This window comes from Amphibalanus amphitrite, unplaced genomic scaffold (assembly GCF_019059575.1).
Source record: "Amphibalanus amphitrite isolate SeventyFive unplaced genomic scaffold, NRLGWU_Aamphi_draft 000164F_arrow, whole genome shotgun sequence".
NCBI lineage: Eukaryota > Metazoa > Arthropoda > Thecostraca > Balanomorpha > Balanidae > Amphibalanus > Amphibalanus amphitrite.
In genome coordinates, this window is record NW_024881659.1 from 775544 (window position 1) to 803377 (window position 27834).

General features: G+C 53.8%; 3 protein-coding genes across 5 annotated transcripts; 1 reads left to right on the forward strand and 2 right to left on the reverse strand.

The window, feature by feature from the left end:
• Positions 1-245: 245 nt before the first annotated feature.
• On the reverse strand, positions 246-18718 carry LOC122383475. Its single transcript, XM_043369968.1, has 3 exons — positions 18380-18718; positions 1433-1545; positions 246-1037 (listed from the first exon to the last, which is right to left on the reverse strand). Exons 1-3 carry the CDS (start codon positions 18523-18525, stop codon positions 871-873), a joined length of 426 nt encoding a protein of 141 aa, XP_043225903.1. The 5' UTR covers positions 18526-18718; the 3' UTR covers positions 246-870.
• Positions 7443-10649, reverse strand: LOC122383472 (zinc transporter 1-like). The gene has a single exon (XM_043369953.1). The coding sequence runs from the start codon at positions 10576-10578 to the stop codon at positions 8848-8850; it is 1731 nt and encodes a 576-aa protein (XP_043225888.1). The 5' UTR covers positions 10579-10649; the 3' UTR covers positions 7443-8847.
• Positions 15083-27363, forward strand: LOC122383471 (myotubularin-related protein 9-like). Of its 3 annotated transcripts, none has more exons than XM_043369950.1 (11): positions 15083-15317; positions 19249-19447; positions 20121-20283; positions 21947-22095; positions 22417-22542; positions 22856-23005; positions 23434-23667; positions 23859-23965; positions 24251-24486; positions 24768-25005; positions 25348-27363. In XM_043369950.1, the coding sequence occupies exons 1-11, from the start codon at positions 15241-15243 to the stop codon at positions 25481-25483; spliced, it is 1815 nt and encodes a 604-aa protein (XP_043225885.1). In that variant the 5' UTR covers positions 15083-15240; the 3' UTR covers positions 25484-27363. The 3 variants fall into 3 exon arrangements, with proteins under 3 accessions (XP_043225885.1, XP_043225886.1, XP_043225887.1); XM_043369951.1 differs by lacking the exon at positions 15083-15317 and adding an exon at positions 18884-18963; XM_043369952.1 differs by lacking the exon at positions 15083-15317 and adding an exon at positions 18890-18917.
• Positions 27364-27834: the final 471 nt, after the last annotated feature.

Sequence of the window (27834 nt, forward strand, 5' to 3'; positions counted from 1 at the left end):
TCCTTTCTCGCTAAACACGAGGGCATGGCTATACTCGTATTTAGTACCGTTGGCAGCTTTTGCGTTCAGTTGGGTAAAATTGTTAGTTTTAGTCGCGTACCCCTGTCGTAGTGCCATTTTAGTCTAGGTTCGGAATAAAAGCCTGCAAACTGAATGAAGAGTGCCTTATTCACTAGTAATCGCCAGTGGTTTTCTTGCGACAATGGGTTAACAATTGTGAAGAACATGCTGATAAATAACCCGACTGACCGAGCACATCTAGGTATATTATGTAAATGAGAATGCACACACGCACACATCTACCCAATCACACACCAGACCGAATTGGAGCGAGACTACACGAGATACTGAGCGGGTCCCGGCTGACTAGGTGGCCGAACGGCCCGCCAGGAGGGACCGCAGACCACAGGAGATGGACCACTGCGAGGGGCGCCGGGCACTCGGCCGGGGCCGGGGCGGGGAACGCCGGGCTGCCATAGCTGACCGGAGTCTGACCCAGCCGCGTCACCGCCGGGACAGCCGCATCAGAGCGTCACAGCGACCGGTACACCGCCGAGAGTGAGACCGCGCCCTCTCCCGACAGTCCCCACTGCACGTCAGCTCGTGGCGTCACAGATCAGCACGGTGTCTCACTGACGGCAGCACGGAACGTCACTCGACGGCTCGCAGCGTCACGTATCGGCTGAGCACGAAGGCCGTGAGCACGGTGACGAGCACGAGCGTGCCGAACGCGATGTAGAACGTCTCCTCATCGAACACGTCCGTGAAGGCCGGAACGCTGCCGTAGATGGCGCTCGTGATGGTCCGCGTCGACTGGTACTTCTTCTGCGACATGGACATGGCGGCAGCGGCGGGAGCGGTAGAGGTAACTCAGCGCAGTCGGGCCTTACCGGCCTTGGTCTTGCCCGCGCCGGCTGCTGCGCTCTTGCCGGGTCCGTCGGTGGGGGCCGCCAGGGGAGTGATGTGCTGATTCCACAGCTGGAGGACCTCCAGCTCGGTCAGGTTTCCCGCCTTGAAGAGCACGGACTTGTCGGAGTCTGCGGGGAGGGGGGAAGGGGGCGGCGTCAGAGGAGGAGGCGGGATCGGGCGTCGCTGCCGGCGGATGGCGCCCATCAGCTCTTATCAGCAAACGAGTCATGGCGAGATCGACGGACCCGACGGGGCCCGGTTCTCAACTCTCGGTTAGATGTGTCATCCTGTGTTCAATGTTCATAGGAGTGCGCCAATCAAAACAAAACCCCTTAGTGCTAGGCATATACGAGTATACCAGCCGTCTACATATTTCTATTCCTAGATATTCTATTGGCCGTCAGGTACACGTCTTAGTTGATATAATATTATATTGTCAGATTAATATTACGTCCCGGACCAGCCATGAACCCTCCAAGAGCCCCTGGGCTTGGGGAACTGATGGGGTTGATGGAGAACTGACCGAGCTGCACGAGGATGGTCGGTTCGCCGCGGTCGTTGGCGATCTCCGTCTTGAAGGTGCACTTGGGATTGGTCTCACGGATCGACCCCGCGGACATATACCACATCAAATTCCTGCGGGAAGAACAAGAGCGACAGCGGTCAGCCTCCAGGTCAATCCCTGCCTGGGGACTGGGGAGGGTCATACATCTTACCAGATCAAAGCAAGCAATGACAGTAAAGCAAGCAACGACGCCCATCCAGCCTGCTCCGCACGGAGGCTGATGGCGATCAGACCAAGGAAAGACAACAGGTAGATACCACGGTGGCGGCTGTTGAGCACCTCTCACCATTCACGGATGTCATATTCATGCGGTACCTTCAGCGTTACGTGCACACGCCAATAAATGCTCGCATCACGGGTGGACTGTGGAAGTGCGTGATGTCGCTCACTCGTCCCGTGAGCGAGTATGCCGCCGTTAATGGCGACTACGTCCGGTTTGGGAGTGCCGAACTGCTCTGTCATGGTCATTGTGGCATCGAGGTGGTTGTGTGTTCAAGGGCCGGATCGCACTCCCAGTGGCCGCGGATGGAGTAGCGGGGAACCGGTACCACCGACGACCCTGCGGGGAGGGGAGGGGGGGGGGGGGCAGCCCGACAGGTCATCCCGCCGCTCGCTCGATCACCACGCGCTGATAATGGCCTGCCACTGATGACATGTATTACTTGTGTGCTCTTCTGGTCCTTGCTCCATTCTCCATCTGTTTTCTCATTTCTCATTCACGCTATAAGCAGGCCTCACGGACGTGCGTGCTGACCCGTGACCGTGCATAGTGTCATGGTAACCTAGTAGTGTCATATATGTATATGGGCAAATTCAACTTCTTAGTTGTGTTTTCTGTACAGGGTGTCTCAAAAGTTCGCTTACAGGTACCAGCCATGCTTTTTTGTCAATAATTCTGAATCAACATGAAATTAACAGTCGAAATTTTGCATAGGCATTGGTACCAACCTTCCTCAAGCAGCTTCATTGTTTTCAAGCGCATTCGACCCTTCATGAGCTCACAAAAAGGGTTCACCTCTGACCATGGATCAGGCATGAAAATGGATGTCGCATACTCGGGTCGGCTGAGAAACTCTCTGCTTCACGAGTAATGGGAATGGTTAGGTCGGAAATGACACATGGCAAAGTGTCGGCGAGGATGAGTACAACATGATGGTCATCTAATAAAAACGGTGGCTAAAATTTTTGAAGGACAAAACCATGCAAGACTAACAGCGCTTTGAACGACCCTTGTACCGCAGCAGACTCGTGCTCCGGAAAGCAGCTGAAAATGCAGTCCTAACTATTGAAAACTGACTAGAAGCTCACAGACAGAGGTTACCCAGTTTCAAAAATTGCAGGTCATCATAAAATAAAGACAAAATATCATTTAAAATTGTTTATAATATCTATAACGCTAAATTTTGAGGGAAAATAATGCGAAAATCGTCAATGCCGAGGACAAGTGACCCTCCAAAAGTGTCAATTAATGTAAAGTTTTATCTAACGAAGTTTCAAGAGGCAGATCTGGAGCAAATAGCTTTCTTTTACACACAAAATCCGGACAAAACCGCACGATGGACAGGTTTTGGCCGTTTACAAAGCAGAACCTCTCCTGAGGAAAACACTCCGGAACCCAGCGAAGGTCTTGGCATTGGGAATGACGAGCGTTCAGGATTTGCAAATTTTGCAAAATGTGTCTAAGAAACAGATGGCCGACACATTCTGCTACGATATGCTGCGAAAAATTTGCCCCTGGCACTTCCCATTTGTTCAGGAATGGGGTTGTTTTGAAAAGGAAAATGGTGCTTGGGAGGTCGGCGCCAGTCATTCATGAAGGAGTTAGCGCCAGAGAAGACCTACAAAATACTCACGGATGGTGTCGATGCAAGCTATCGGCTTTCAGGGAGAAGCGGATGTTGCCGGGGAGCTCGTCAAACCTAAATCCGACGTAGAAACTGCGAGGGATTCCCCTACAAGAGCTTGAAAGCTGGTAACCTTTTATCAGCCTCCGGCAGCTGACGGAGTGACGAAAATCGGTATGGGCAAATATTTTTGGAGATACAGCAAAGGGTTTGGTTTCCAACCTTCCGAATCAGTTGTCAAAGCATGCATATTTGTCTAGTGTAGACACGGACACCAAAACCTTAGATTTTTGGCCGGTTCTTATATGCTTTATTGACATGGGAAATGTGTAAGCGAACTTTTGAGACACCCTGTATTATACCTTGTTTTTAGATATCCGATTCGATTGTTTACCTACTGTGCCCGTGGCGGCTCGTCTGAGACTCGCGAGCAATAGGTATCCTTCTTACCGCCACTGACAACAGTTCGGCGCAGTGCGCGACTCCGGCGCGGCGCCCCGGAACTTGAACGGCGACTCCGACACGGCGTACGGAACAGAGCAATGATCTACTGTGATCTAACAGCGCAAAGTGCACTTTTCATGATCCTTTGTCCTTAGTTTCACCGTCATAGCTTATTCACCTATCGTCCCAAATTTGGTAAATACGTTCTTCAAAGTCACCAGCCAAGTTTCTCCTCTATGAATGTCGAGGTTGACGCCAGATGGTCGCCAGAGGTACAGTCCACAGCAGAAGTAATGTGGGGTTTCAGTCATAGGTATGTTCTGCTTCTGAAGCTTAGGAACGATTAGCCAGACTACAATGAAACTTTGAATGTAGCTTATATGTATCGTCACCCTTGCAGCTGCAACCTTAGCTATTGACATCTTCTTTTCGATCACTCCGCATTAAACAATCGCCAGTCAAAGCCAACCGTTGAGATTGGTAAAACCCTACATTACTTTAGCGGTGGGCTGTACAAGAAAGTCGGCAACACAAACCATTTTGTTAATATTTTAATTCATCGAAGGATTTGGAATCGATAAAATGGCAAAGCACCTGACTGCCGAGCCGAAACAAGCCTGTTTTGAGATGCTGCTACTGCTAGCCTGATTCGAGCCGAACAGACAATTTGCTTTGAGAGCCAGGTTATAAAAACGGATAACAATATGACCCAGCCCACAAGTGTTCATTTCGGCGGCGGTATCGACCCGTCGATCGATATTCGATATAAGCGTGTAGGTACCCCATGAGATAGCGGTGAATAGGACCCGAGCCGACTCCGCCGCCGACTGTCCTTCAGATAGAACATCCGCGATACTGGGCCAGAGGGCAATACACCACTGTGGCTTCTGCGAATTGTATATATTCCCAGCTGGATACAGACTAGTTAGCAGACAGTCGGGTGCAAAGGTCGATCAGGCAGTCCTGCCCGCTGCTGTATTGTCGGCGTGGCACGGCCGAATTACGCCAGGAATCGACGAAAGGCGTAAATAAGAGGACGAGAGCGTCAACCAGAGGAAGCACTACGGCTGAAAACACATTACGCCATGCTGTTTATTGGTAAAATGCTCTGTACGCATTTGCACTCATTCGTTCAGCGTTATTAACGAAGCCAAATATACATTCGCCGATTCGCGATTCGTATTTCCCGGTGTTTATACTATAAACAAGAATCAGTTTGTTGATTGGGACGTAGGGGTGCGCCGACTGCCAGGGTCACTTTGTGCTGGACGTGAGCACAAGTAGATACCTTCGGTAGTCGGTAAGTCTGGTTCAAAGTTCTCTAGCCTCTCCGTGTCCCGCTGGCTATCGGTGAAATCCAGAATGATCACGCCGGCGTGATCCAGAGTGACTAGTCCGTGACCTAAGAGAGGTCTCGGTACGAACGACCGGACCAATGAACGGACCAGTGACCGCACTCCGCAGCTGACTACAGACTACCGGACCAGGGACCAGTGACCACAACTTACCGGATCAGTGAATGCAGCTGCCTACAGAGACTACCGGACCAGTGACAATAACTAGCCGGACCAATAACCACAGCAGACCGAAAAAGTGACCGCAAAATGCAGATGACAGTGAACCAAAGCTGACCGGACCAATCACCAATGCTGACCGGACCTCGGACCGTCGTCTCCCGCTGACCGCAGCTGGCCGGACCAGCTGACCCCAGCTGACCGGACCAGTGACCCCAGCTGACCGGACCAGCTGACCGCAGCTGACCGGACCAGCTGACCGCGGCTGACCGGACCAGTGACCGCAGCTGACCGGAGCTGACCGGCACGTGACAGTTGAGCGTGACTCGCCGGCAGCCGACGGGCTCACGAAGAGACGGTCTGCCGCCCCGAGAGCGGGCTCTCAGCGCGCGCCCCGCTCTCACCACATCCGGCCGCTCTCCACGGGCCGCCCGTACAGACGACAGCCGGCCCAGAGCCCAGATGGACCCCGGACGACACCGGCCTGCTCCGACCCTGCCGTCCAGGTCCCAGCGTTCCCCGGCCGCCGTCAGGCGGAGTGACTTATGGCGAACGAGCACACACTAACAATATTTATAAAACGAAATTAATTCGTTCCTAACGTGGCATCGTGCTAACTGCCTAAGCACGACCGGGGTCGAGGCTGCGGCTCGGCACCGCCACGGTTAATAGATGGGCAACGAGCTGCATCCGGCGCGAGAGGGAGAGGGGGTCAGACGGTGTCGGTATCCGGCCCGGGCCGACCGGGGCATCCGCCGACCCATCCCCCACGCGAGCTCCGCCCGGTGCAGCGGCGTGCCGGCATCAATTGGCCCCTCCTCCCCCCACCCCGTCATACATACTGCACAGTGCGCAGCCGTCGACCCATCTATGCTAGCAATGCACACAACTTGGCACAGCGCACAGGCCATGAATGGTCACTTACAAACTGCATACCATCCGTTCTATCCGTCCTCAGGGCATATGAATCCGACCTTATGATCTTTTCTATTCAGCACTGGACGGCCACCACTGACCATAGGAGCCACTCTCAGGTAAATCAATTATCCGTCTCGGTGATCTATCGCTCAAGATGGGATGAACAGCGGCGAGCGCACCAACTGGAGGCTGTCTCAGTCCAATGCCTCGTCCTAATTTCTGCAATCCATGACCCTGAACTGGTCTTTGTCCGGACGGGCCTAGCCCAACAAAACCAGATAAAAAGAAAAACAAAACAGCAGCCCACTAGCGGGTTTGGGCAGTCTGACCGGACGACGCCATTATTGGCGTCTGGTAATGAGCAGCGGTGATCGATGCCCTGACCACGGCGTGCCCGACCCGCCCCGTGGACACGAGTCGCGTCCTTGACACGCGGTCCGGCGGATTACGGCCGTGAGTGGGTCGGGTTCGGGCCGGTACGGACGGTCCGGCGCCCCATCCCCTGCCGGCAGCGCGCCCCGAGCGCAGATCGGTCACGCGCTGCTCAGCAGAACAATGGCGGAGGAACTGAGCAGTCCGGCCCGGAGCAGCAATGCCAGCGGCGCAAAGCAGCAGGGCCCGGCGAGCCGAGGGCTACCGACTACCACTACCGAGCGGCCAATCATACGGAGAAAACTGCACGCCGATAACACTAGGCGGTGACCGGCTGCGCCTTGACACACAAGCCGCAAAAATGCAGCCTGTTGTGGAAAAAGTATTATCCCGGCTTAGCCCGGCATAGCAAGCAGTCGGCTTGTCCCTCGGACACTCGGACAGGCTCCCGAGACAACAGCCTCGTGGCCGGTCTTACATAAATGAAAGGTTACAACTGGCGAGACTTTTCACAAAGAACATCTGAGGCGCGAAACATCTGTAAGATTTGCATTATGCGACCAGTTTACGAGACACATAACCATCTTAATACGTCTATTCATTACCAACTTGATTAAAGATACATAACCGACAGGTTTCTAGCAGGCTTCGGTGGCAGAACCAAACCATAAGATTGCGTAAACGCTACCTTTCTCATCATTGCTTCATCTGCATTGCCTTTGGGTACAAATTACACGCTATGCAAACGGCAACCCGTGCATGCTAAAGATGACTTCATAAATAAACTAAGCTTAACTTCACTATGGCAGGATCGATCACCTCGCTTCATCATAAGCATAACTCAGAGCAGCAGTCTTATATCGAAATGCATGAGAATTCGCGTCAAAAGAAATGTATTAAAATTATCTGTCATGTTCAGCAAACACCACATTCCAACAGGAGCGCAGCTGCACCTTGTGCAGCGTACTCATTAGGAGGTTACCATGCCACACCAATGCGGCTTCGTCAGGCGCATCGACGTCCACTAAAAATATTTGCGCGTACAAAACATGACCCAAATGCACCGGGCCGGTGAATGGTGATCGACCGCGCGGCGGGCCATTCACCGTTCGGCCCGTGTTACAATTGATTGAGGCACGACAGCCGGTGAGCCAGGCCAATGCTCACCAATAACAGCCCATGGAAAGTTAGCCGTTGCTGAATTCCTGTTCACATGGCATATTTACACACTAGTAAGTGTTATCGTCTCTCATACCTACTTCGCGACAAAGAAATGCAAGAAATGAAGGCCACGACATGAAAGGGCATCAAGTGTGAAATATTTCATATGGAAAAGTATCCTCAACATCATGACTAGTTAGCTGTATGTGAAAGTAAAACAGCATATCCGCTAATGAAATGATGGACTACGGTGGTTGGTTTTATGTCTGCGTAAACACTGAGCTGCCTAGCCACGTCAGACACTGCCGCCGCCACTGATGGCCAGTTGCCAGGCGCACCAGCCGCTGGTGCTAACGCAGAGTGCGGCACCAGCCAGGGGAACTGTCTGCCAGAGCGGCGCCCCCACAGCGCGCGGGCGCATGATGGGTGCCACACCGAGCCGGCCGGTGTAGCAGCTCAGCGTGAGAGAAGCCAAAACCAACAGCACCGACCCCAGTCACCGACCCGGCTCTGTGGCGGCATGGGCGCCCCCGGCAGGCGCCCTCGCTGTTCTGTGAGTCCGTTTGGCGTTACTCGCGGGTCATCGGGTGACTCCGCGGCCCGTCACGTCTGTCGTCACCCCCAGCTGACGGCCGGGGCACCAAGGCCGAGACGATACGTACAGACGGGCCGACGACCACTCCAGGCCAGAAGCGTATCGCCAAACAAACAGTGGCCTCCGCGTGGACCCCGGCTATCGGGCGATACAGATACAGAGCAGATACAGATCGGAGCGCCGCCATATCTGCGCCGGAGGAACTCACCGAGGTCGAAATTATCCGGGACGAGTAGAGTCAGACGTTCCACTTGAGACTATCGGTGGTATGATAACACGGCGCGTTTAAAGGGAAATCAGTGGTATAAGGAAGAAACAAATAACTTTTGTCGCCAAAAAAAAAATATTACAGAGAACATGTCGATAATGGGCTTGACAACCATTGAACTAGCATGCGTTCCACATGCATCGAAATCGCTCTGTTCATCCACCCTTGTCACGCAAACACAACACTTAGGCGAGGAACACTTTGCCACAGCCTGTTAAAGTCATGAATTGTTCTCGCCACCCTCACACCAGTTGACATCATCCTTCTGCGTCGCGCCAGTCCCCCACACTGCTCACACTGCCGTACGACTCTGCCGGACTGTCAGTCTTCAGTAACGCTTTTGAGCTCCTCTCGGCCGGCGACGGCCTCTTGTCCGCGCAGTCCGAAGACTCGACTGACTCTCTGACGTCATCTGAAGGAGTCCGCGTCTTCACGGTCCCCTCCGAGGGACTGGACTGGCCCAGACCGTTCTCCGAGGGAGCCGGATCCGTCCCACAGCCATTAGTGATCGCCGTCACCTGAGGCGCATTCCCGATATGCTTCGTCTCCTCGGAGGCAACACCCCGGGGGGCCGGCACGGGCGGCTCCGGGGAAGGTGCCGTGCTGCTGCTGTTGCTGGACTCAGCAGCGACTCCAGCGCCGTCGCCGGTCCCGCTGCCGCCCCCTGGCAGGGTCTGGTCCTTCTCCGCGCTGTGGATGATGCCGTTCGCGGGCAGGGCATGATCCTTCTCCGCGCTGTGTATGGTGCCGTTCCCAGGCAGCGTCTGATCCCTCTCGACGCTGTACTTCATGCAGTCCCCGTTGGTGCTGGCGCTGTGGTTCCGTTCCTTCGCCAGGCTGGTAGTGCTGCCGGTCTTGCTCATGCTGCCGCCCCTGCCGACCAGGCTGACCTGCGAGGGTGGCGTGACGCGTATGGTGGGCACGCGGCGCAGCACGGCCTGGTCGCAGCAGCGCGCGTTGGCGCAGCTGTCCACCGAGCAGGGCAGCAAGCAGCGCGACTTGGTGCAGCCGCCGGCGGTGCCGCTGAACTCGGGCTGCAGCGTGACGCGGCCGACGGCGTGCGCCGCGAAGAAGGCCGTCACCCGCTCGGCCACGTCGTTGAACTGCTGCGGCCCGGCGAGCACCACGTGCGCGGTGGCCACCACGCAGTCGGGCGTCAGCTGCCACACATGCAGCTCGTGCACGTCCTGCACGGCCGGGAACGCTGCCAGCAGCCGCGTGCGGAACGCCGCCACGTCGAACGTGGCCGGCATGGTCTGCAGCAGGATCAGGCAGCACTCGCTGAACAGACTGCGGCTGGTGGAGACCAGCACGGCCACGGACAGCAGCGCCAGCGCCGGGTCCAGGTAGCGCACGGCCGGCGCGCGGCTCATGTACGCCGTGGTCGCCGAGATGACCAGCAGCACCGCGCCGGACAGGTCGCGGGCAAAGTGGTGCGCCAGCGGCGCCGCCGGCGTGCGCTTCACGAGCCGCGAGTCGGGTCTGAGCTGCGCCTCGGAGGCGGCCGGGGAGAGCCGCTTGGCCGCCTCGCTGGGCGCCAGCAGGGTGCTCTGGAGGCACGTGTAGCCGCCGATGAGTATGTAGCAGACGAGGTTGGCCAGCAGGATGGCGGCCGCGCAGGCCATCACATACACCGGGTGGTGCATGTCGTCCGAGTGCGCCGCGTTCGCCAGCGACTGGATGGCCTCCACCGAGATGGAGAAGCACAGCGCCGCCATGAACAGCAGCGTCACCACCGTGGTCAACACCTCCAGGCGCGCCCAGCCGAACGTGCGCGTCGGCGAGCCGGCGGCCGCGTCCAGGCGCACGGACAGCAGCCAGCCGCCCAGCGTCAGCGCGTTGTACAGCATGTGGTACACCTCCAGGGTCAGCAGCAGCGAGTGCGTGGTGTTGCTCAGCACGCCGAGCGGCACCAGCAGCAGCAGGCTCAGCACCAGCATGGTCCACATGCGCGCCGAGCCGTGCCGGCGCACCACCCCCACCTCCATCGCGGCGGCGCACGGCGCGGACACAGCGCGGGCACAGCGCGGACACGGGCGGCGGCGACGGCGGCCCGGCGGCGACTGAGCGCAGCGCGCACGCCGATAGCGCCCGGCCGGCGACCGCGCCGACGGCGGCGTAACGTGAGGCGAGCGCCGGCCGGCGCCACGGCCTGTGACGCTGCCAAGACGTGCGCACAAGGCCGCCCGTTCCGAGCCGCCGCCAGAAGACCAGTGGTCGGACACCCCCCACTTGCCAACGGCCGAATGTACACAAACGAACTGGTCGAACTGATGGCTCCACCCGACGGCCGCGTGACCGGCAGCGGGGCTGTGGCACCTCATCTGCGGCCGTGGCCGCCATCCAACCGATCCGCGCGCCGGACCGTCCAACCCCGTCTGGACCCAGTGAAGGACGGACCACAGCTCCCCCGGACGGTTCGAGCGAAGACGTCAGCAGAGAGCTCCCCGGCACGGTCCGGGAGGTAACGCCAGGGTCGCTGGTATGGCACGCCACGTGAGAATAGTACCCGACTAGGATCACACTACCGGAGCATTGCCTCAGCTGGTCACGGAATTCGGCATCATGCGATCGAATGGAGCTCGACAGGGCCAATAGAATTCTGAGGAGATCAAATGAACCCCACAGCACACCTCGGCCGTCACAGTACGGTACGTGACGTTGCGACCACACAAGAAACGGAGTGACCTGCCGCAACGTCTTACACCGTGCTGACTTAAGTATTCATACCGTCGTTGCTGGCACAATTAAATGCAGCGCGTGTACTAAACACGGAACTGACGTATAGCTGACGTATACGGTTGCCAGAAGATGGAGGCCCTATTGACGAGAAAACGGTACACGGTGAGAAAATATACCGATAATCTACATTTCACAGGAGCCTACATAAGAATCTCAGTTATATCTCATTGCAAGTTCCCAGTTACAACTTTTCTTATCCTCTTCCTATCAAGAAATTTCGCGTGATTGGTAATATAAAATGCAAACTTCTAGCTTCATTAGAAAGTGGTTTAAAAAAGACCCCAGGACCAAAGTTCATCTCCAAATGATGTGCATATTCTAGGAGGAGCAAAGGCATGCCTCTCCTTGACGAAATGTTCGGCCCGGAGCTATACTGTCGACGGAAACGGGTCGTGACTGAAAGTATAGCGCGTGTCACTGTCGTGCAGATGCGCTTTCACTGTGAAATACTGACGCACGTGAAAGACACCTGCCACTTTTCCACAGAGGCGCCGCCCGGCAAACAAGAACACGAGCAGCCAGACAGGATCACCGCCGCGGTACTCAAACTCCCTGGCTGGCTTCTGACGGCCGAGTGACGGCCCCTCCCGCACCGAGACGGGGCGGCCTGACTTGGAACAAGCCCCCGCGGCGCATCACCGACTCAGAGTCACGGCACCAGCTGATGAGCAAAGCCGCAGACTCGTGTGATGACAGGTTCTAACTTTTTCTTTCTTCGTATACTAATCCATAATATTTACATGTTTTATGGCGCAGTCTGCTAATGCCGAGTGCGTGCGTATTTTGCACATGTGTTTTTTACAAACTTGACCCGAAGATGGTGGATACATCCTTAATCCTTATACTCAGGTTATATTTCATCCTGAGCGTCTCTCTTTCCTCTCAAATTCACCTTCTTTTCCAGCCTTTCATGATTACAAACTACACGGTATTGCAAGACAAAGCGAACGATGTGCAAACACTTCCATGCCAAAGGCACACATTTCGTGCGATTTTCCAGATCGCGGTCAGTAAACACATCAATGCCGTGTTAGCAGACAATCACCTAAGGTACTGTGACCGGCGCTACAGCAGTATATTTGACCGTTTGACCGGCCAGTGAACAATATCACCTGGTGACCCACCTGGCTCCGGGCCAGACACAAGCAAACCAACGAAAAAACACCACCCGGCAACGCGCACAAAAATAGTTCCCCGGCCCATGGAGACGGACAAAAAAGTCGCACTCGGTTCTGGGGACGTGCGACCTGCATACATCGCACCTGTGGCCATTGGTTCCTCCCCAACGGACGACATACGAGAATGTAATTGTCGCTACCACAAAGCAGCACCGGGCGCAAGTGTCAGCTGCAGGCCCACATATTATCAATGGACAAGACTGAGTCCGATTAACTACCCATGGCCGTGCTAGGGACTGGTGACTGGTGAGGTTTACGCCAATAGCTTCTTATATCACACAACCATCATTCATCTTCCCACAAAAGTGTGAAAAACTTATAATCTTAAATAATTGTTTCAAAATTTTCATAATTGAACTGATTGACAAGGGTACGTTCCAGAATGCACTCAAGGTGCATTTTGGAACCAGTTTCCCATAGGTCAAAAGGACTTCATGTTTTCTAACCTCTTATAAAATGCCAGATATTGAGTTGAAATTTCCCGCTTTCCATTGGTGTTCTTTTGTGTCTTCGGGAAAAGTAAGCAACGGCTTATATCGTCATGGCCTATGAAAAGTAAAATCACAAAAAATCAATGATTTCTGGCATGGGACCGATGGATTTTGTAAGACGTGATACCCATTAACCCGCGCCCTGCTGGGGGTCCTGGATTTCCACGCCCTGCTGGGGGGGGGGGGTGTTTGAACACCCCCCCTTGTAACTCGGCTCCTGGGCCACGTAGCGATACGCGAAAGGCGGCGTTCGAAAGAGCGTAAAAAATAATGACGAAATCACTTCGGTCAATTTTTTGGTCAGGTCAAAGGTCAGGTCACCAGAGGTCATTGAAGGCAAAATTTCGCCGATTTCCAGGTCGAATGTCGACAATTTCCAAGAAGCCAACGCATAACTCGGGAACCAATAGAGCTACAGCGCCGCGGAAAAGCGCATTCGATAGCCCTATTAACGCCCTTTCTGAGTAATTCTCTCAGATTTGACCTAAGGTCAACGGTTTTGCCTGCAGGGGGCAAAAACTGCAAAAATAGCCGATATTTTCGAAAACAGTTTTTCTGCAATAACTTTTGACCTAAGCCTTGTACGAGCTTACTTTTACCGGCATCGTGTTCCTCTCGTCAAGACGCATCGAATGAACTATAACTTGACCTTGAAAGGTCAACTTGAAAATTTGACCTCAGGTCAAGGTCATGACCTGACCGGAAAGGGTCATGTTGCATATCAGTCGATCCGTATCGTCGAGCTGAACACATCTAAGGCGTTTTCATCGCTCTAGCATGCCTCTATCAAAAGTTATTTGCGAAAAACTGTTAGATACCATTCGTGACCTAAGATGACCTCAGGGCATAAACAAGGGTCACGGACACCATTTTCAAGTTCAGTGTGTCTAAACCACTTGTAATTCGGTGTTTGGGAGTGTGTATAATGTCTTTCGTCCAAAAGAGGCGCATTTCAATTTTCTCCCATTGACTTATAATGGGGAGGTCGCAAAATTGACCTGACCTTAGATCATCGATATCAAAATTCTGAGATATACATTTTGTACATGCTATTGCTCTTAGCAATCGCTGAAAGTTTCAAAGCGATCGGTCACTCGGTGTAGCTATGACAGACATTGAAAGTTTTTATGAGGTGAGGTCACTTCAAGTGACCTGGTGACCTGACCTTGAATGACCTTGGTCTGAAATTTTCACAACATGTGTAGAATTGATGTATGATAAGGTGTACCAAAAACGGCGGCGCGGAGCGCCGCCGTTTTTGAGATATTCGCGAAAAACCACGAGGGGGGGTGTTCAAACACCCCCCCCCCAGCAGGGCGCGGGTTAAAGGTATACCCAATCACCAACTTACTGTTTATACTTTATAGGTACCATAGTGAAAGTCTGAAACAAATGAATGAGGGTAGACACTTCAGGCCCCAAAGTGGTCTTAAATACTGACATCGATTAGGCAATGCTGTTCACCAAAGAGGGCCGGAACAAAAGCGGTCAACGAACGGCCCCCACCTGGACCCCTCCCCTCCCCACAGGTCAAGGCTGGCTGGCCAACCCCAGCGGCAGAGGCGCACTCAGAGAACGGCAGTGGAGCCAGCCCGGCGGGAGGGATCAGGGCCGCGTTCGATGTCTCCTCGGACGAAGAACATTCTACGCAGAATATTCTATTTTGCGTTCGATGAAGCACACAGGCGGACGACGAGACCGGCCATTTTGTGCGCCACTTACACAATGTGCGTCAGTTTCGAAAAAGGCCCAAGTTTACGTTTCCATAGAGACCGCGCACAAATGTCAACAACTTCTGCAAACAGCTGCTGCGCCGCTTTTGAAATACGCGCCATCATTGCCTCTCTGCCCACCGTAGCACGCTCAAAAGATTCTGCGCGGACGACGAAGATTCTACGTGACGTCACGTAGAATCTTTGCCGTCCGTGCGACATCGAACGCCACTTCGGGCCCGGACGGCATAGAATCTTTGCCGTCCGGGAGACATCGAACGCGGGGCAGGTCAGGGCCGTGTGACCCCAGCGGCAAGGGCGCAGTCAGGGGGATGGACAGCAGGAGGCCCACGCGGCGTGGGGAGGTCAGGGCCGGCCGATCGCGGCGGCAGGGGCGCGCTCAGGGACCCGCGGCGTGCCCTGTCCGACAGTCGGCGCGCCTGGCGCAGCGGCCCCGGCCGGCGACAGGCGCCCGTTCCGATCCCAGCGCCAGTTGTGGACAGAACTGACGGCCGAGTGGAGGTGCCATGCTGCCGCGCCGCCGCTCCGCCCCGGCCAGCTCGGCCGCCGGCTCCACCCCGGCACCCGCCGGCGAGGGCGAAAAGTAAGTCACTGGCGGGCGCCGGCCCGTCTGACAGCCCCACCATGGATGAAGTATTCCCTACCTAATCCTAATCCATACCTAATACCTAATCCATGGCCCCACCCCCTCTCCCGCCGCCCCCATACCAACTGGCGCGCGCCTCTGCTACGGTTGCTGTTGTTTCTGCACGCGGTGTTGATGGGTGTTTGATAGCGGCGGGCGGACGACTGCGGTGCCTGTTGACGCGACCGAGCCAAGGTCGTGACCTGCGCCTGGCTCACAGACACTAACGCCGTGACGAGTTGCGCCCCGGCAGATGGACGGGCGGGCGCCACACGCAGGACACCGGCGGGCTGCGGAGAGCTGAACAAACCGGCTGCACGGCCCCGGAGCGCACGCAACACCTTCCGCTGACGCATAGATAAATATACCTAGCTCAACATACCTCTCTCCTCTTTACGTAGTACAACAAGTAGGTCTATATGGAAACCAAGTGTACCGGAATGTCCCGCACTGTTCGTAATAGGTACTAGCAATACAGTTGTTATTGGTAAACAATGCATTATTAAAGGCGGCAAGATATAGAATGTAGGTACCTATGCTTAGCAGGTTCAAGCACGACACGAGTTCACGCCCGTAACCAGGGTTGGAAGCCCCTTTCGGCCCTGCAGAACAGACGCTCTTCGAAACTCCGTGCAGCGTACCCAATGAAACTCAACGAACACTGAATAGAGCGGGCAAGTGGCCATCGACTTCAGTCTATTTTATAGCCATCTCTAAGTTGCAGCAATGTTTTGCACCTGTATCGAGATATTTGTACGGATAAATCTGAAATTCTGCTGGAAAGGTCAAACAGTACAATTTTCTTTCCCCTCAATCAACGTTTGTATTCCCGATCAATGATGATGGGATACCATCTAAGCGGCACCCGTGTAGCAGACAAGGCCTCCGAATATCGCTGATTTCTGGAAGACCACATCAACAATAAGAGCAATCCCAAGGATATCATAAGCCCTGTTAGGCTTCAGCTCACTGTGACAGGCGACGAGAAATATTTGAACATATGCTTAAACGTCGGCGGGGTTTATATTATCCGTCGCCGGCGCCGCGGACGGTGCAGGTCGGCAGCCGGCGCTCTGTGTTTACCGTCGCGTCGGACAGGGGCCGCCCGGCCGTGTGCTGGCGAACAGGACGAGCGTCCGGTGAGCGGTCCGGCGCCCCCAGAACGGACGCACGTGGCGCCCTGCGTCCCGTCACCGCAGTCGGCGCGGGCCACCTGTCACCGTCCACCAGTCGCCACCAGACCGACCGGATATGGAGGGCGTACCCCCGCCCGGTCCGACTTGACACACTGGGTCTGTGTCCGACCTGACACACTGGATCTGTGTCCGACCTGACACACTGGATCTGTGTCCGACCTGACACACTGGGTCTGTGTCCACCCTGACACACTGGGTCTGTGTCCAGTGTCCACCCTGACACACTGGCTCTGTGCCCGACCTGACACACTGGGTCTGTGTCCACCCTGACACGGGAGAGCGCCTCTGCCCGTCTCATACACGGGGGGGGGGGGAAGTGTCTGCACACCTCTGCCGCGGAGTTAGCGGGGGTAACTGAACACACCAATGACGGGCCTGATCCAGTCCAAACAAACACGAAAACAAAGGGACCAGCCCACGTGGCACGTTACTCATAACAGCAGCCATCTCATACCTAGATGCACCAGATTTCACATGCATAATATGTGATGCAAACTTAGTCAATTTTCTGAAGAACACTTTATGCTTTCAGACAATCAAAGTGCTTGGGTACTTAGAGGGGAGGACACTTAGAAGGGATGAGGGAGGAGAAATTATGAGGAGTACAGTTTGTCAGAACAATGCAGTTTGTGTAAATGGGGCCAGGAGTGTTAGCAAACATGTGCCATTGCATCACCTACCCATCAAAATAATTGTGATTATTGATAAAACCTTTCAAACTGTACCCAAGTCGGTTTTGTGATTCCTTTATCTCTTTTGTCTTTCATCTGAAGGTAAAAGGCTTTGTGATTGTGTCATTTTAGCTCCTTACAAACACATGTAAAATCAATGTCCATTTCTTCAGACATAAATGCTAGAGAGATCTGCACCAGTATAGGCTATTTGGTTCAGATAAAATCTTTAGCTGATGCATTTCATTCCCATCAACTTGGCCTGGTGGATCTTGTTGGTCAGCCAATGCTTATAGGCCCACTCATGCAACACCTACAATGAAATTAGACAAGCTACAGTCAGCTCTAAGTTGTACACTATAAGGCCTTACATGCACTTGTTGTGTTGTGTAGGCCCTCACATCATCATTTGATATAAAGACCATGGTACAGGAGATTAGAATCCAAAGTTTAGTGTGCTCACATGACTAACAGAGCCAATCCCAGTTCCCATGTACTGGACAGTGATTAGTTATCTCTGAACTCTGAGTCTGCTCCCAACAACCACAAAACATAGGCAAACATCAGCACAGTTCATATGTCATGTCAGGTGTCATATCAACTCAAACCCAGCGAGCTGCTCAACTCCCACTTTTTTCAACAACTGCCATTATCGAGCCAGCATATCAGATCAGGGCATTGGCATGGAAACTACTTAATGATAATTGTCACTTTGGTCATATAGGCTTATTGCTTTTTGGCCTTAATTTGTTCCCCAAAAGAGGCTTAGAAACTCCCATGAGAAATAATACTGATGAAAATTGCCATCCTGCAAAAATGAAAATGCTGTAAGTTCTCTCCAGAGTGAGAGGCAGACTCCACCTGCACAGTGATTGCACTATGAAGTGGGTTTCTCCTATCCCTCAAGCCTTTTCTACACCCACTGGTGATAGTGGATAGAATCTGACAAGGCGAGTTGACCCCTGCCGAAAAAGAGACTGATCTATCTTGATAGACAGATGGCTTGGTTGTAGCGTCAACCCTAAAACATTAATTTCAGGTTCACTGTTACTAGAATAAGATAAATGCAAAGAAAATAGCAAACTATTTATAATTATTATACACTAGGAATGAGTGGTGGAATACCTCAGCAAGATTGATGCTTTGAACTTACCTGACTTGCTGCGATGGCTGAGTGAAAGGATCGAATCTGAAAACAACACGTTTTGCTGGCTTCAGTGAGACCGTTTTCAGTTGTTTGATAATGGCACTTATCACTCCATTTGCGAACTTTTTTGTTCCAGAGTATGGGACAGACATACTACCACCACATCAACGCAAAATGTTGAAAAACAAAATATTACTACACCATGCGCCTGCGCGCCACCCGTCACGAACGCGATTCCGTAACTGTATCAGCCGCGCAAGAAATGGCATGAAAATCAGCTTGCGTCAAAGGTGTTCTAACTTTTCAGCTGGGCGACGCTATCGATGTTTTTCTGCTCGTAAAAACGATTTTTGGCCTTTTAATGTTAAAACAAATAATGTAGCATTGCCATAGTATCCATCTTTTACGATAGAAACGTAATTTTGGGACAGCATTTAACTGATTTTACAAAAAATTTGCTGTCTATGATAGAAAAAAAAAATTCACAAGCCGTGTGAGCGTGAAAAGAACACTATCACTTCGGTGTCGTAGAATGGCGGCTTGCGTATCATTTACCAAATAATAAAAACCGAATATCTACTGAAATCTGTGTAATGCATGGCCCATGTGCTGATTATTTATGTTTGATCAAATATTTATATTTGCTTAGGTGCTGCTTGTTTTTTTCATATATGTGATTAGCACAGATACCTGCACTTTGTCTAGCAGCTCTCGGGTTGAGGACTGAGGTCTGGGCCAAATATCAGTACCTACCATACCATGATACTGATATTCTTGTAGATCAAGATGGTGTAACAGCTGGGCTGCATTCTGATTCTGTTTGGTAATTTACGCTAACTGACTCACATCCGTCCCTATGTCACCGCTGGCAACAGGTGGTGGCCTGGCGGCATCCCAGTTCGTCCACGAGGCTCCCACTACTCTGGGATGGAGTTTGCTGACTTCATCCGCACACCCAAGTGTGACCGAGTGGTGCTACACCAGCCGCTGTGCCCACCTCTGGATGGGACTCTCTGCATCACTGGACATCACTTCATCTTCTCTTCCAGACAAGAGGAGGCACAGGAGGTCTGGGTAAGTTTCTAGACATATGGTCATATATAGATGGGATTGAATGCAGTTCTAGCACTTTTTCAGTCAGGTCTGTCTTGATTCTGAACTCTCTCTGTTCAATTGGACTTACTAGTGGTAGGTATGCCAGCCCGAGTGTGTGAAGCATGGCACCAGCCTAGCAGAAAGCCAACAGTGCTGTGCACCACAAAGGACAGTGGGCTCAAGAGTTAAGAGTTAGGCTCACCTAAGCAGCTAAAATGTTTCAGTTATTTTGATGGCTTCTGGACATTTTTGAGAGCTGTGTTGAATGGCAATGTCTCAATATGATTGATGCCTCATTAGTTACCTGCCATTTCCCATGTACCCAGTGCCTGTTGTGAAGCAGTGTAATATGCTCAGAGTCATTTGTGATGCACTGATTGCTGATGTAACTCTCCTAGTTCCTGGTGTAACATGACCCTACAAGTCCTTGGTGTGACGTGAATCACCAGGCTCCATATGTGACGATGCAGGTGTTCCATGACTTGTCCCATGTGTGCCATGAAATGTCTCCTATGTGCCATGAGGTATCCCTGGTGCATTGACTTGTCCGGCCCAGTGTGCTGTGACTCTTCCCCGATTTATCGTAACGTGTCCCCCTCCTGCCATGACGCTGGTCCCCGGTCCGTCGTGACACGTCCGGCCGGCCCGCCAGGTGCTGCACCGGATGATCGATGGTGTCGAGCGGCGTCCAAACGGCATGATGGGCGGCGCCGTGGCCGTCAAGTGCAAGGACCTGCGCGTCCTCGTGCTCGACATCTACGGAGTGGAGGAGTTCAACAACATCGCCCACACGCTGGAGACGCTGTCCAACGTCGGTGAGCTCAGTAGCTACGGGGTAGCTAAGCAACTCGCGACTTCTCCTTCGACTTTGAGAAGGAGTCGCGACTTTGACGCGACTCCTTCCTTCGACATGTTAAGTCAAATTATGGTCTTATCTATCAGTTTATGTTGCTCCCTATCTCATCGCCGCGTTTTTACACTGGTAGCTTAAGATTATGTAGTGCATGTTTTTCATTTGTTTGTTATGCATAATGTTAGCCTTCGATCATCTTATTTTCGTACCATTTTGACTCCATTGAGCTTTTTTATGACGGAGCGAGCGAAGCGAGTGTAGTCTTTCCTTAGATTAACGGAAATTTCTGAGTATGAGCGGCCGGCCGGCCGTGGTCACGCTTTTGCGAGGCTTATATCTCAGCAACCACTTGACCGATTTACACGTGGTAATTTTTGTAGGGTAGCTTCATTCCTTCTACCAAGTATTGGACTACTCCTGATGCATGTGGATGACCCCTTATGCACGTGCCACGTGCAAAACGAAGAGGTGTCCGTTTTGTAATTGTTGCAATATCTCGGTAACTACTTGGCCGATTGCGCTGAAAGTTGGCATGTAGGTAGGCACCCACTAGGCACTGCATATCCATGTGCTAGAGTTGGGGCGCTGCTGCACGTGCGCACGTGCAGGGGTCGTTTCCAGATCTCGAGAACGGCTCGACCAATTACCCTCAAATTTGGTACACAGTTAGGGACCGGTTAGTAGGGTGCCGTGCACAAGTCAGTTGGGACCCATTTTGCACGTGCGCACGTGCAGGGTGCCGCTTCCAGATCTCGAGAACGGCTGGGCCGATTGTGCCCAAATTTGGCACATCGCTAGAGACCGGTTAGGAGGATGCCATGCACAAGTCAGTTGGAGGTACCCTCTCGCAATTTCGCACGTGCAAGGCCCACCCTCTCGCTCGCTCCGTTAGTCGCCCCAAAAGGCGTTATACTGGTTTATTCGGATTCGAAACCGTCGTTGTTACGCAATGTGGAACAAACTCTAGTTATCGCGAGGAAGAAATCAAGCATCCCGCCTGAACAGCAGCATATTAAAGGAAATAGTTCACTTTTTAACATGGGTTTTGAACTGGAATAGCAGTTCCGTAGCCTGGGCTGAGACGAGCATAAATCAGGAGCTTTTACAGCCCAACGATCACCCTAAGCAAAGATATTCTATTTCTCGTCCCGAAAAAGGTGTCTTGCGTTGAGGATGTGTGCCTTGCATATATTCGCATCCAGTATGAAAAGAGCATGGGTACCGAAAAATCTTCAGAAACTAGACAAATTATCTACGAGAACTCAAGAGAAATTCTCGTACTGATCAATAAGGACATTGAGCAGCAGCAGATCACCCAAATGCCGGTGGCCGCGATAATTTCTCTAGTTTCTGAAGAATTTTCGGGACCCATGCTCTTTTCATACTGGATTGCCTGTGCCTTACAGAAACTGAAAAGTCCTTCCTATATCAAAATATAGAAAGTAATCTTTTGTTATAAATAGGTTTTATTTTCTTTGCTGATCATTTTGAACATAAAAAATCATAAATCCATTGCAAAAAAAATAATTTCGTGAAAGTGAACTATTTCCTTTAATGCTAAGAGTAGCATTGCCCCGTCTGTATGTCATCGACTGAATCTCTCCACGTCTCCACACTCCCGACAGACGACATTCGGCTGGCGTACCCGTTCTTTTTCCGCTCAAATCTGGGCGGCGAGGACGACTGGTCCGAGTTTTCCACCGAGCACGAGTTCTCCAAGCTGATTCTGAGCAGCGACGAGTGGCGCATCAGCCACCTCAACAGCGACTTCAAGGTGAGGCCACCTGCTCAGTCGGCCCTCCCAGCTCTCGCTTCCTGTTGACCAGAGTCGCCAGCATGTGTGCGAGGCATCGAACGTTGGACAATAGCATACTGTTTTTAATGCTCAGAAGTCAGAACTCAATTCTTTGTCAGTATCTACTATTTAGTAGTCCCCGCCAGTGACCAGTATCTTTGGTCTCTGTCTATTCGCCAATGTTGTGTTATTGATCGCTGATCTGCTAACAGGGATTGCGAGGCCGCCCGTTGAAGACCCTAGTGCTGCTCTCCTTCCACCCGGTCTGACGCCTTTCCCCGTCAATATCTTCGTCGCTAGGTGTGCGAGAGCTACCCGCGCAGTGTGGTGGTGCCCAGCTCCGTCACCGACGAGGAGCTGATCCGTGTGGCGCTGTTCCGACACGGCGGACGCTTCCCCGTGCTCAGCTACCGACACGACAAGGGCGTACGTAACCCGCACGGTCGCCCTCCCCGCACCAACTGTGATCGGGGGAAGGGAATGGTGATGGATGACATATCGGCATAGTGGCCGTGGTAACGACGGTAGGGGGCGGTGTAGTTCTTGACTCTATCTTGATCAATACCATTTCCTTGAAATAGTTCAGTCACATTGTCGTTTCGTTTCGCGTGTCAGTCTGTGGCTATCCAGTTAGATGTTCCACATAAGCAGGTGTATCGGGGGTTTATTATCTGCCCAGTAGCCTTGCCCCATTGTCCCGTGTACGTCGTGTCTAACCCCACTCGTTACCGTCCCGCAGTCGATCCTACTGCGCAGCTCCCAGCCAATGACGGGAAACCAGCGCCGCTGCCGAGAGGACGAGAAACTCATCAACGCGGCGCTCGGCTCCAGTGGACAGAAGGGCTACATCATCGACACCAGGACGCAAAACCTGGCCATGTCAGCCAAGGTTAGTAATGATACCAGACAAGCGCACAGAAAACCTGGCCGTGTCAGCCAACTGGTAGATATTAATACCGGGCACATATCGGATACAGATCGTCCTGGCCATGCCAGCCAAGGTAGATACCTAATAATACCAGACACATATCGGACACAGATCGTCCTGGCCATGTCAGCCAAGGTAGATAGATCGCTGCCTTATGGCTTATACTGACTCAGATCTCTTTTTCTCACGTGCTTCTCTCCTTTTTTTAAACATATTTGGCTGGCGTGCGGCCCCGACTCTCTCCTGCAGAACCGCGGCGGTGGGTACGAGCCGGAGAGCCACTACCCTCCCTCTGACTGCCCCCCCCCCCCCCCCCCGGCAGAACCGCGGCGGCGGGTACGAGCCGGAGAGCCACTACCCTCCCTCTGACTGCCCCCCCCCCCCGGCAGAACCGCGGCGGTGGGTACGAGCCGGAGAGCCACTACCCGCAGTGGCGGCGCGTGCACAAGCCGATCGACCGTCAGGCGGCGCAGCTGGACTCCCTGCAGCGCCTGGTGGACGGTCTGAGCGACACTGCCCAGGGCATGGACCGCTGGCTGGGCAGGCTCGTCTCCTCCAACTGGATGTCGCACGTCAAGGACACGCTCAACTGTGCCTGCTTGGTGGCCCAGTGTCTTGACCAGGTGAGTGGCAATGGAGCGAGACTGGGTAGGGGGCAGATACGGGAGGCTGGGCCACTGTTCAGAGCTTCAGACTCTAGTCGCGCGGCGAAAAGTCGTGGACTTGTAGTTATGATGAGGTTTATCTGATGACCGTCCTGTATAGTGTATCGATCAGACTTCGGATGACCTCTGTGGCGGTGTTTGTTTGCCAGGAGGTCACCTCAGTGCTGGTGCACGGGGCGGACGGTATGGACTCGACACTGCAAGTCAGCTCTCTGGCCCAGCTGATCCTGAACCCGGACTGTCGCACCATCCGAGGGTAGGTCGGGGACGGGACGGTAACGTGACCACTCGGGTAGGGCATGTCCAGTGCACCAGAGACAGTGTGAATGGTGCGAAAATGAGATAGTCCGCCGAACGCACTAGGAGCAATATTGGATACGGGCGCTATGGATACTTCCTAGTTGCGCGTAGAAAGAAACCTCCGCTACCGATGAGTTTCAATGTGACGACCTGATCGGGGCTCGATTATTGGTTCAGGCTCTATTATTATAGCAAAGCGGCACTGACTTGACCTTACCTGACCCCCCTTCCCTTCCGACAGGTTCCAGGCGCTGGTGGAGCGCGAGTGGCTGCAGGCCGGCCACCCGTTCACCTCGCGCCACCGGCACTCGGTGTTCGCGCCGGCCGCCAGCCGCGACCGCTACCAGGGCGTGGCGCCCTCGTTCCTGCTCTTCCTCGACTGCGTCTGGCAGGTGACCAACCAGTTCGTCACGTCGTTCCAGTTCAACGACGCCTTCCTGCTCGACCTGTTCCAGCACTCGTACGCCTCGCAGTACGGTGAGTGATTCCTCCCCCCCCCCCAGTGAGTGCCCCTAACTCAGACGCGCCTCAGAGTTAGGTCACTCAGACGCTCAGTGATTTTGCTGGCCACTGTTTTGCTGATGTGGTCTTCTAGCCGATTGATTTGACAGTTTGTTGTCCACTGAAACCCCGGCCGTGGGTTGACTCCGTGCGAGCACCTACCCGAAGAGTGGATCGCAGATGGGGCAATGTCTTTTCCATGTCATGCTGCACCGCCTGTTGACGGACCTGTGACCGTTTCCCCGCCCCGCCGACAGGCACTTTCCTGGGCGACAACGTCTGTGAGCGCGAGCAGGTGCAGCTGCGCGAGCGCACGTGCAGTCTGTGGTCGCACATGAACAGCGTGGAGGTGCTGCCGCGCTACCTGAACCCGCTCTACGAGCCCAACAAGCGGGTCATCTGGCCGAGCGTGGCGCCCATGAGTCTGACGCTGTGGCCGGGCCTCTACCTGCGCTGGACGGTCGACCTCAGCGCGCAGCGCGCCGCACTAGCCAGGTGGGTAGGAGTGGCAGATGGGCGAGTGTGTTACCCGCTGGTCAGCTTAGAGAAGAATGTGACTTTTCATGAAAATGAATGGGTTATGTGAATATGAGTGATGAGTCTTCGGTGCTCGCGTATCGTTCTCACACAGATGGCGCTAGTATTTTGGGTGATGGCCATGGCTATAACTCGTCCAGTTGAACGGCATGTTATAATACCCTGTTTTGTGTACCGTTTTCCGCGTCGAGGACGCTGTTGTCGACCCCATGCTAACTTCTGACCCCGGCCTCAGTCTTCTGTACTTTGCTGACCCCTCCGTCCTCTGTATTAACTGCTGACCCCTCCCCGGTCCGCCAGGGCGCACGAGATTCACGCGGAGCACGGTCAGCTGCGCGCCAAGGCGTCCAAGCTGCGGCGCCGGCTGCAAGAGCTGCAGCAAGAGGCCGTGCGCCGGGACCTGCTGCAGCTGGCGGTCTCACCGGACGCCAACTGAGCGCGGGCGGTCTGCAGCGGACGGTCAGGAACTGTCAGCGGTCGGTCTGGGACGGCGGGGCTCGGCCGGGACCCACCTGTCCGGCCTGTGGACGGGACGGGGTGATCTCCCGGGAGAGCGGAGCGCGTCCGACGGGCGGCTTCCGTTGGGGGGTGGGGAGGGGAGACTGCAGGCGATTGTGAGGGATGCAGAGGTCGCTGTCAGCGGACGACCATCCGTCAACCATCACACGACCATCGTTGGACCAAATGCGGACCCGGTCTGTTGGTGGACCAGCGTTGAACCATCTGAACCATCGTTAGACCACCATCAGGCTTGGTCTGTTGGTTGACCATTTGTGAACCGTCGTCGGACCACGTTGGACCGTCGGTGGACCACCATTAGATCTGGTCGGTCGACGGACAACCGTCGATTCACTATAAGAATGTGGTTGTTGTCCTCCGTCGGACGTATCTCCCTGCGTTTCAGTTTGGACTGAAGTCTCTGGCGGGTGCGGACCGCAGCCAATCGCAGTGAGGACGGCGCCCATAGGCCCCCTGGTCTGAAGGATGGGTCGTCAGGTCTTTAGGTCCGGTCGTACCCAAGATCTTAAGGTCCCAGTGAGGGTCGAACCCCAGGTCTCCGGGTCCCGGTGTGCGCCGGACCCACAGGTCTCGGGTGCCGCGCCCGCTCCGCGCGCGGTCCCGAGACCGGGGTGCGTCCGGCCACTCCCACCTGTGGTGAGGGGTCTGACAGCGAGTCGAGCCCTCTGCGAGCCCGAACAGCCAGCCCCGCCCTCCGCCCGGCATTGTTAGGCACATCGGTGGTCGCTTATTATCGTTAATCGTTGCATTGTCTGTGGTATCGCGCTTGTCGGCTGTTATTTATGAAGCTGATCGATGTTATATGTATCGTTCGCCATGGTATCCCGATGTGGCGGTGTGTGTGCAATGGATGGTCTCGTTTTACGTTTTTCAGACTTCCTGCGATACGCGGCTGCTGCTGTCTTTATGCACTGTTTCTGAGTGAGCTGATGGGATATGATGTGGACGAGGGGACCACTTCCTATGTCAGTTTGATGTCGGGATGTCTTTTGGAAGTTATTCCAGAGTTTGATGAGCACCTCACAATCGTTTTAAAACCTTCAAATCTCAACACAACTGCACATTTGAACACACGCACGCACATGCGCACAAATGACAACAGACGCCCGCATTTACACGCATTTACACAAACACGCCCAACACGCATATGGATCCACATCTGGAACATTAATCACTTTTCCCCGGCTTTATTCAATTTTGCCTCGATCCGACCGTATGCATTCAATCCCAGTGTTAGAAGGACAGTGCTGTGATGTTTTCCACTGCTGTTTGATGTTCCCTGTGGCTTTATCTAGCCGCCGATAGTATGGGACAACCTTTTCAGACATCTTCCCATTCCCGGACACCGTCTCGGTGATTTTCCACAGAAGTTGCCATGCTGGGACCGTGGCTTTGTTCACAGTTACACTGTGGACTGATCAGCTCTCTCAGGCATGCTATCGGCACGGTGCGTCATATTATATTGCAATGATAAAGCGCGGTGAGACAGAGAGCGTCCCTGTGTTTGTGCCGTGTCATGTTGGGGCCGGCGGTCGGTGCGTGTGGACCGGAGTGCGATCTGAGCTGGTCTGTCCTGTCGCGAGTCTGCACTATTTATCAGAGTGGAGAGGCTCTCTGTGCGTCATGTACCCTGTATACCCTCTCTCCGTCTGCTCGCACTTGTCTGTTTTCTGAGCGGCCCGGTAGTGGGGTGCTGAGTGCCGGTCGGACCACTGACAACGGACCATTATGTGGTGGTCTGTCAGATGCAGGGAGCCCATAATCGACAAGTATATCAATACAAAGAGTCACAGCTGATCGAAGTGTTTGATGAACGGTTTGATGAACGATGAACGGATGAACGGTGAATGTGGAAGGCTTTTGATGTGAATACTACATACATGCATACATACATGCATACATACATACGTACATACATACATACATACATACATATGAGCGAAATAGCAAACGACGAGTTATTTCAGCATTCTCCACTAATTATTTGACTCTTTATCGATAACATCAACAAGCAGGGCGTACAAACGGAAACCACTTATCACTCCATACGGGTAATCCAACATCGCAGCAATGTTCAAACACGCACAGCGCCGACTGTTGTCTCGGATACCGAAAATGGGGCGGGTATCGACGGCCGCCCTACCAGCCGGTGACACTTAGGAGCGGCCGCCGGTCCCCATCGCCGCCGGCCTCGCGGAGCGCTGGGTGTGTGGAGCACACAGGCGCCGCCGGCCCGGGCGCGGCGGCCGCACCCCGGCTGTAGGCCTC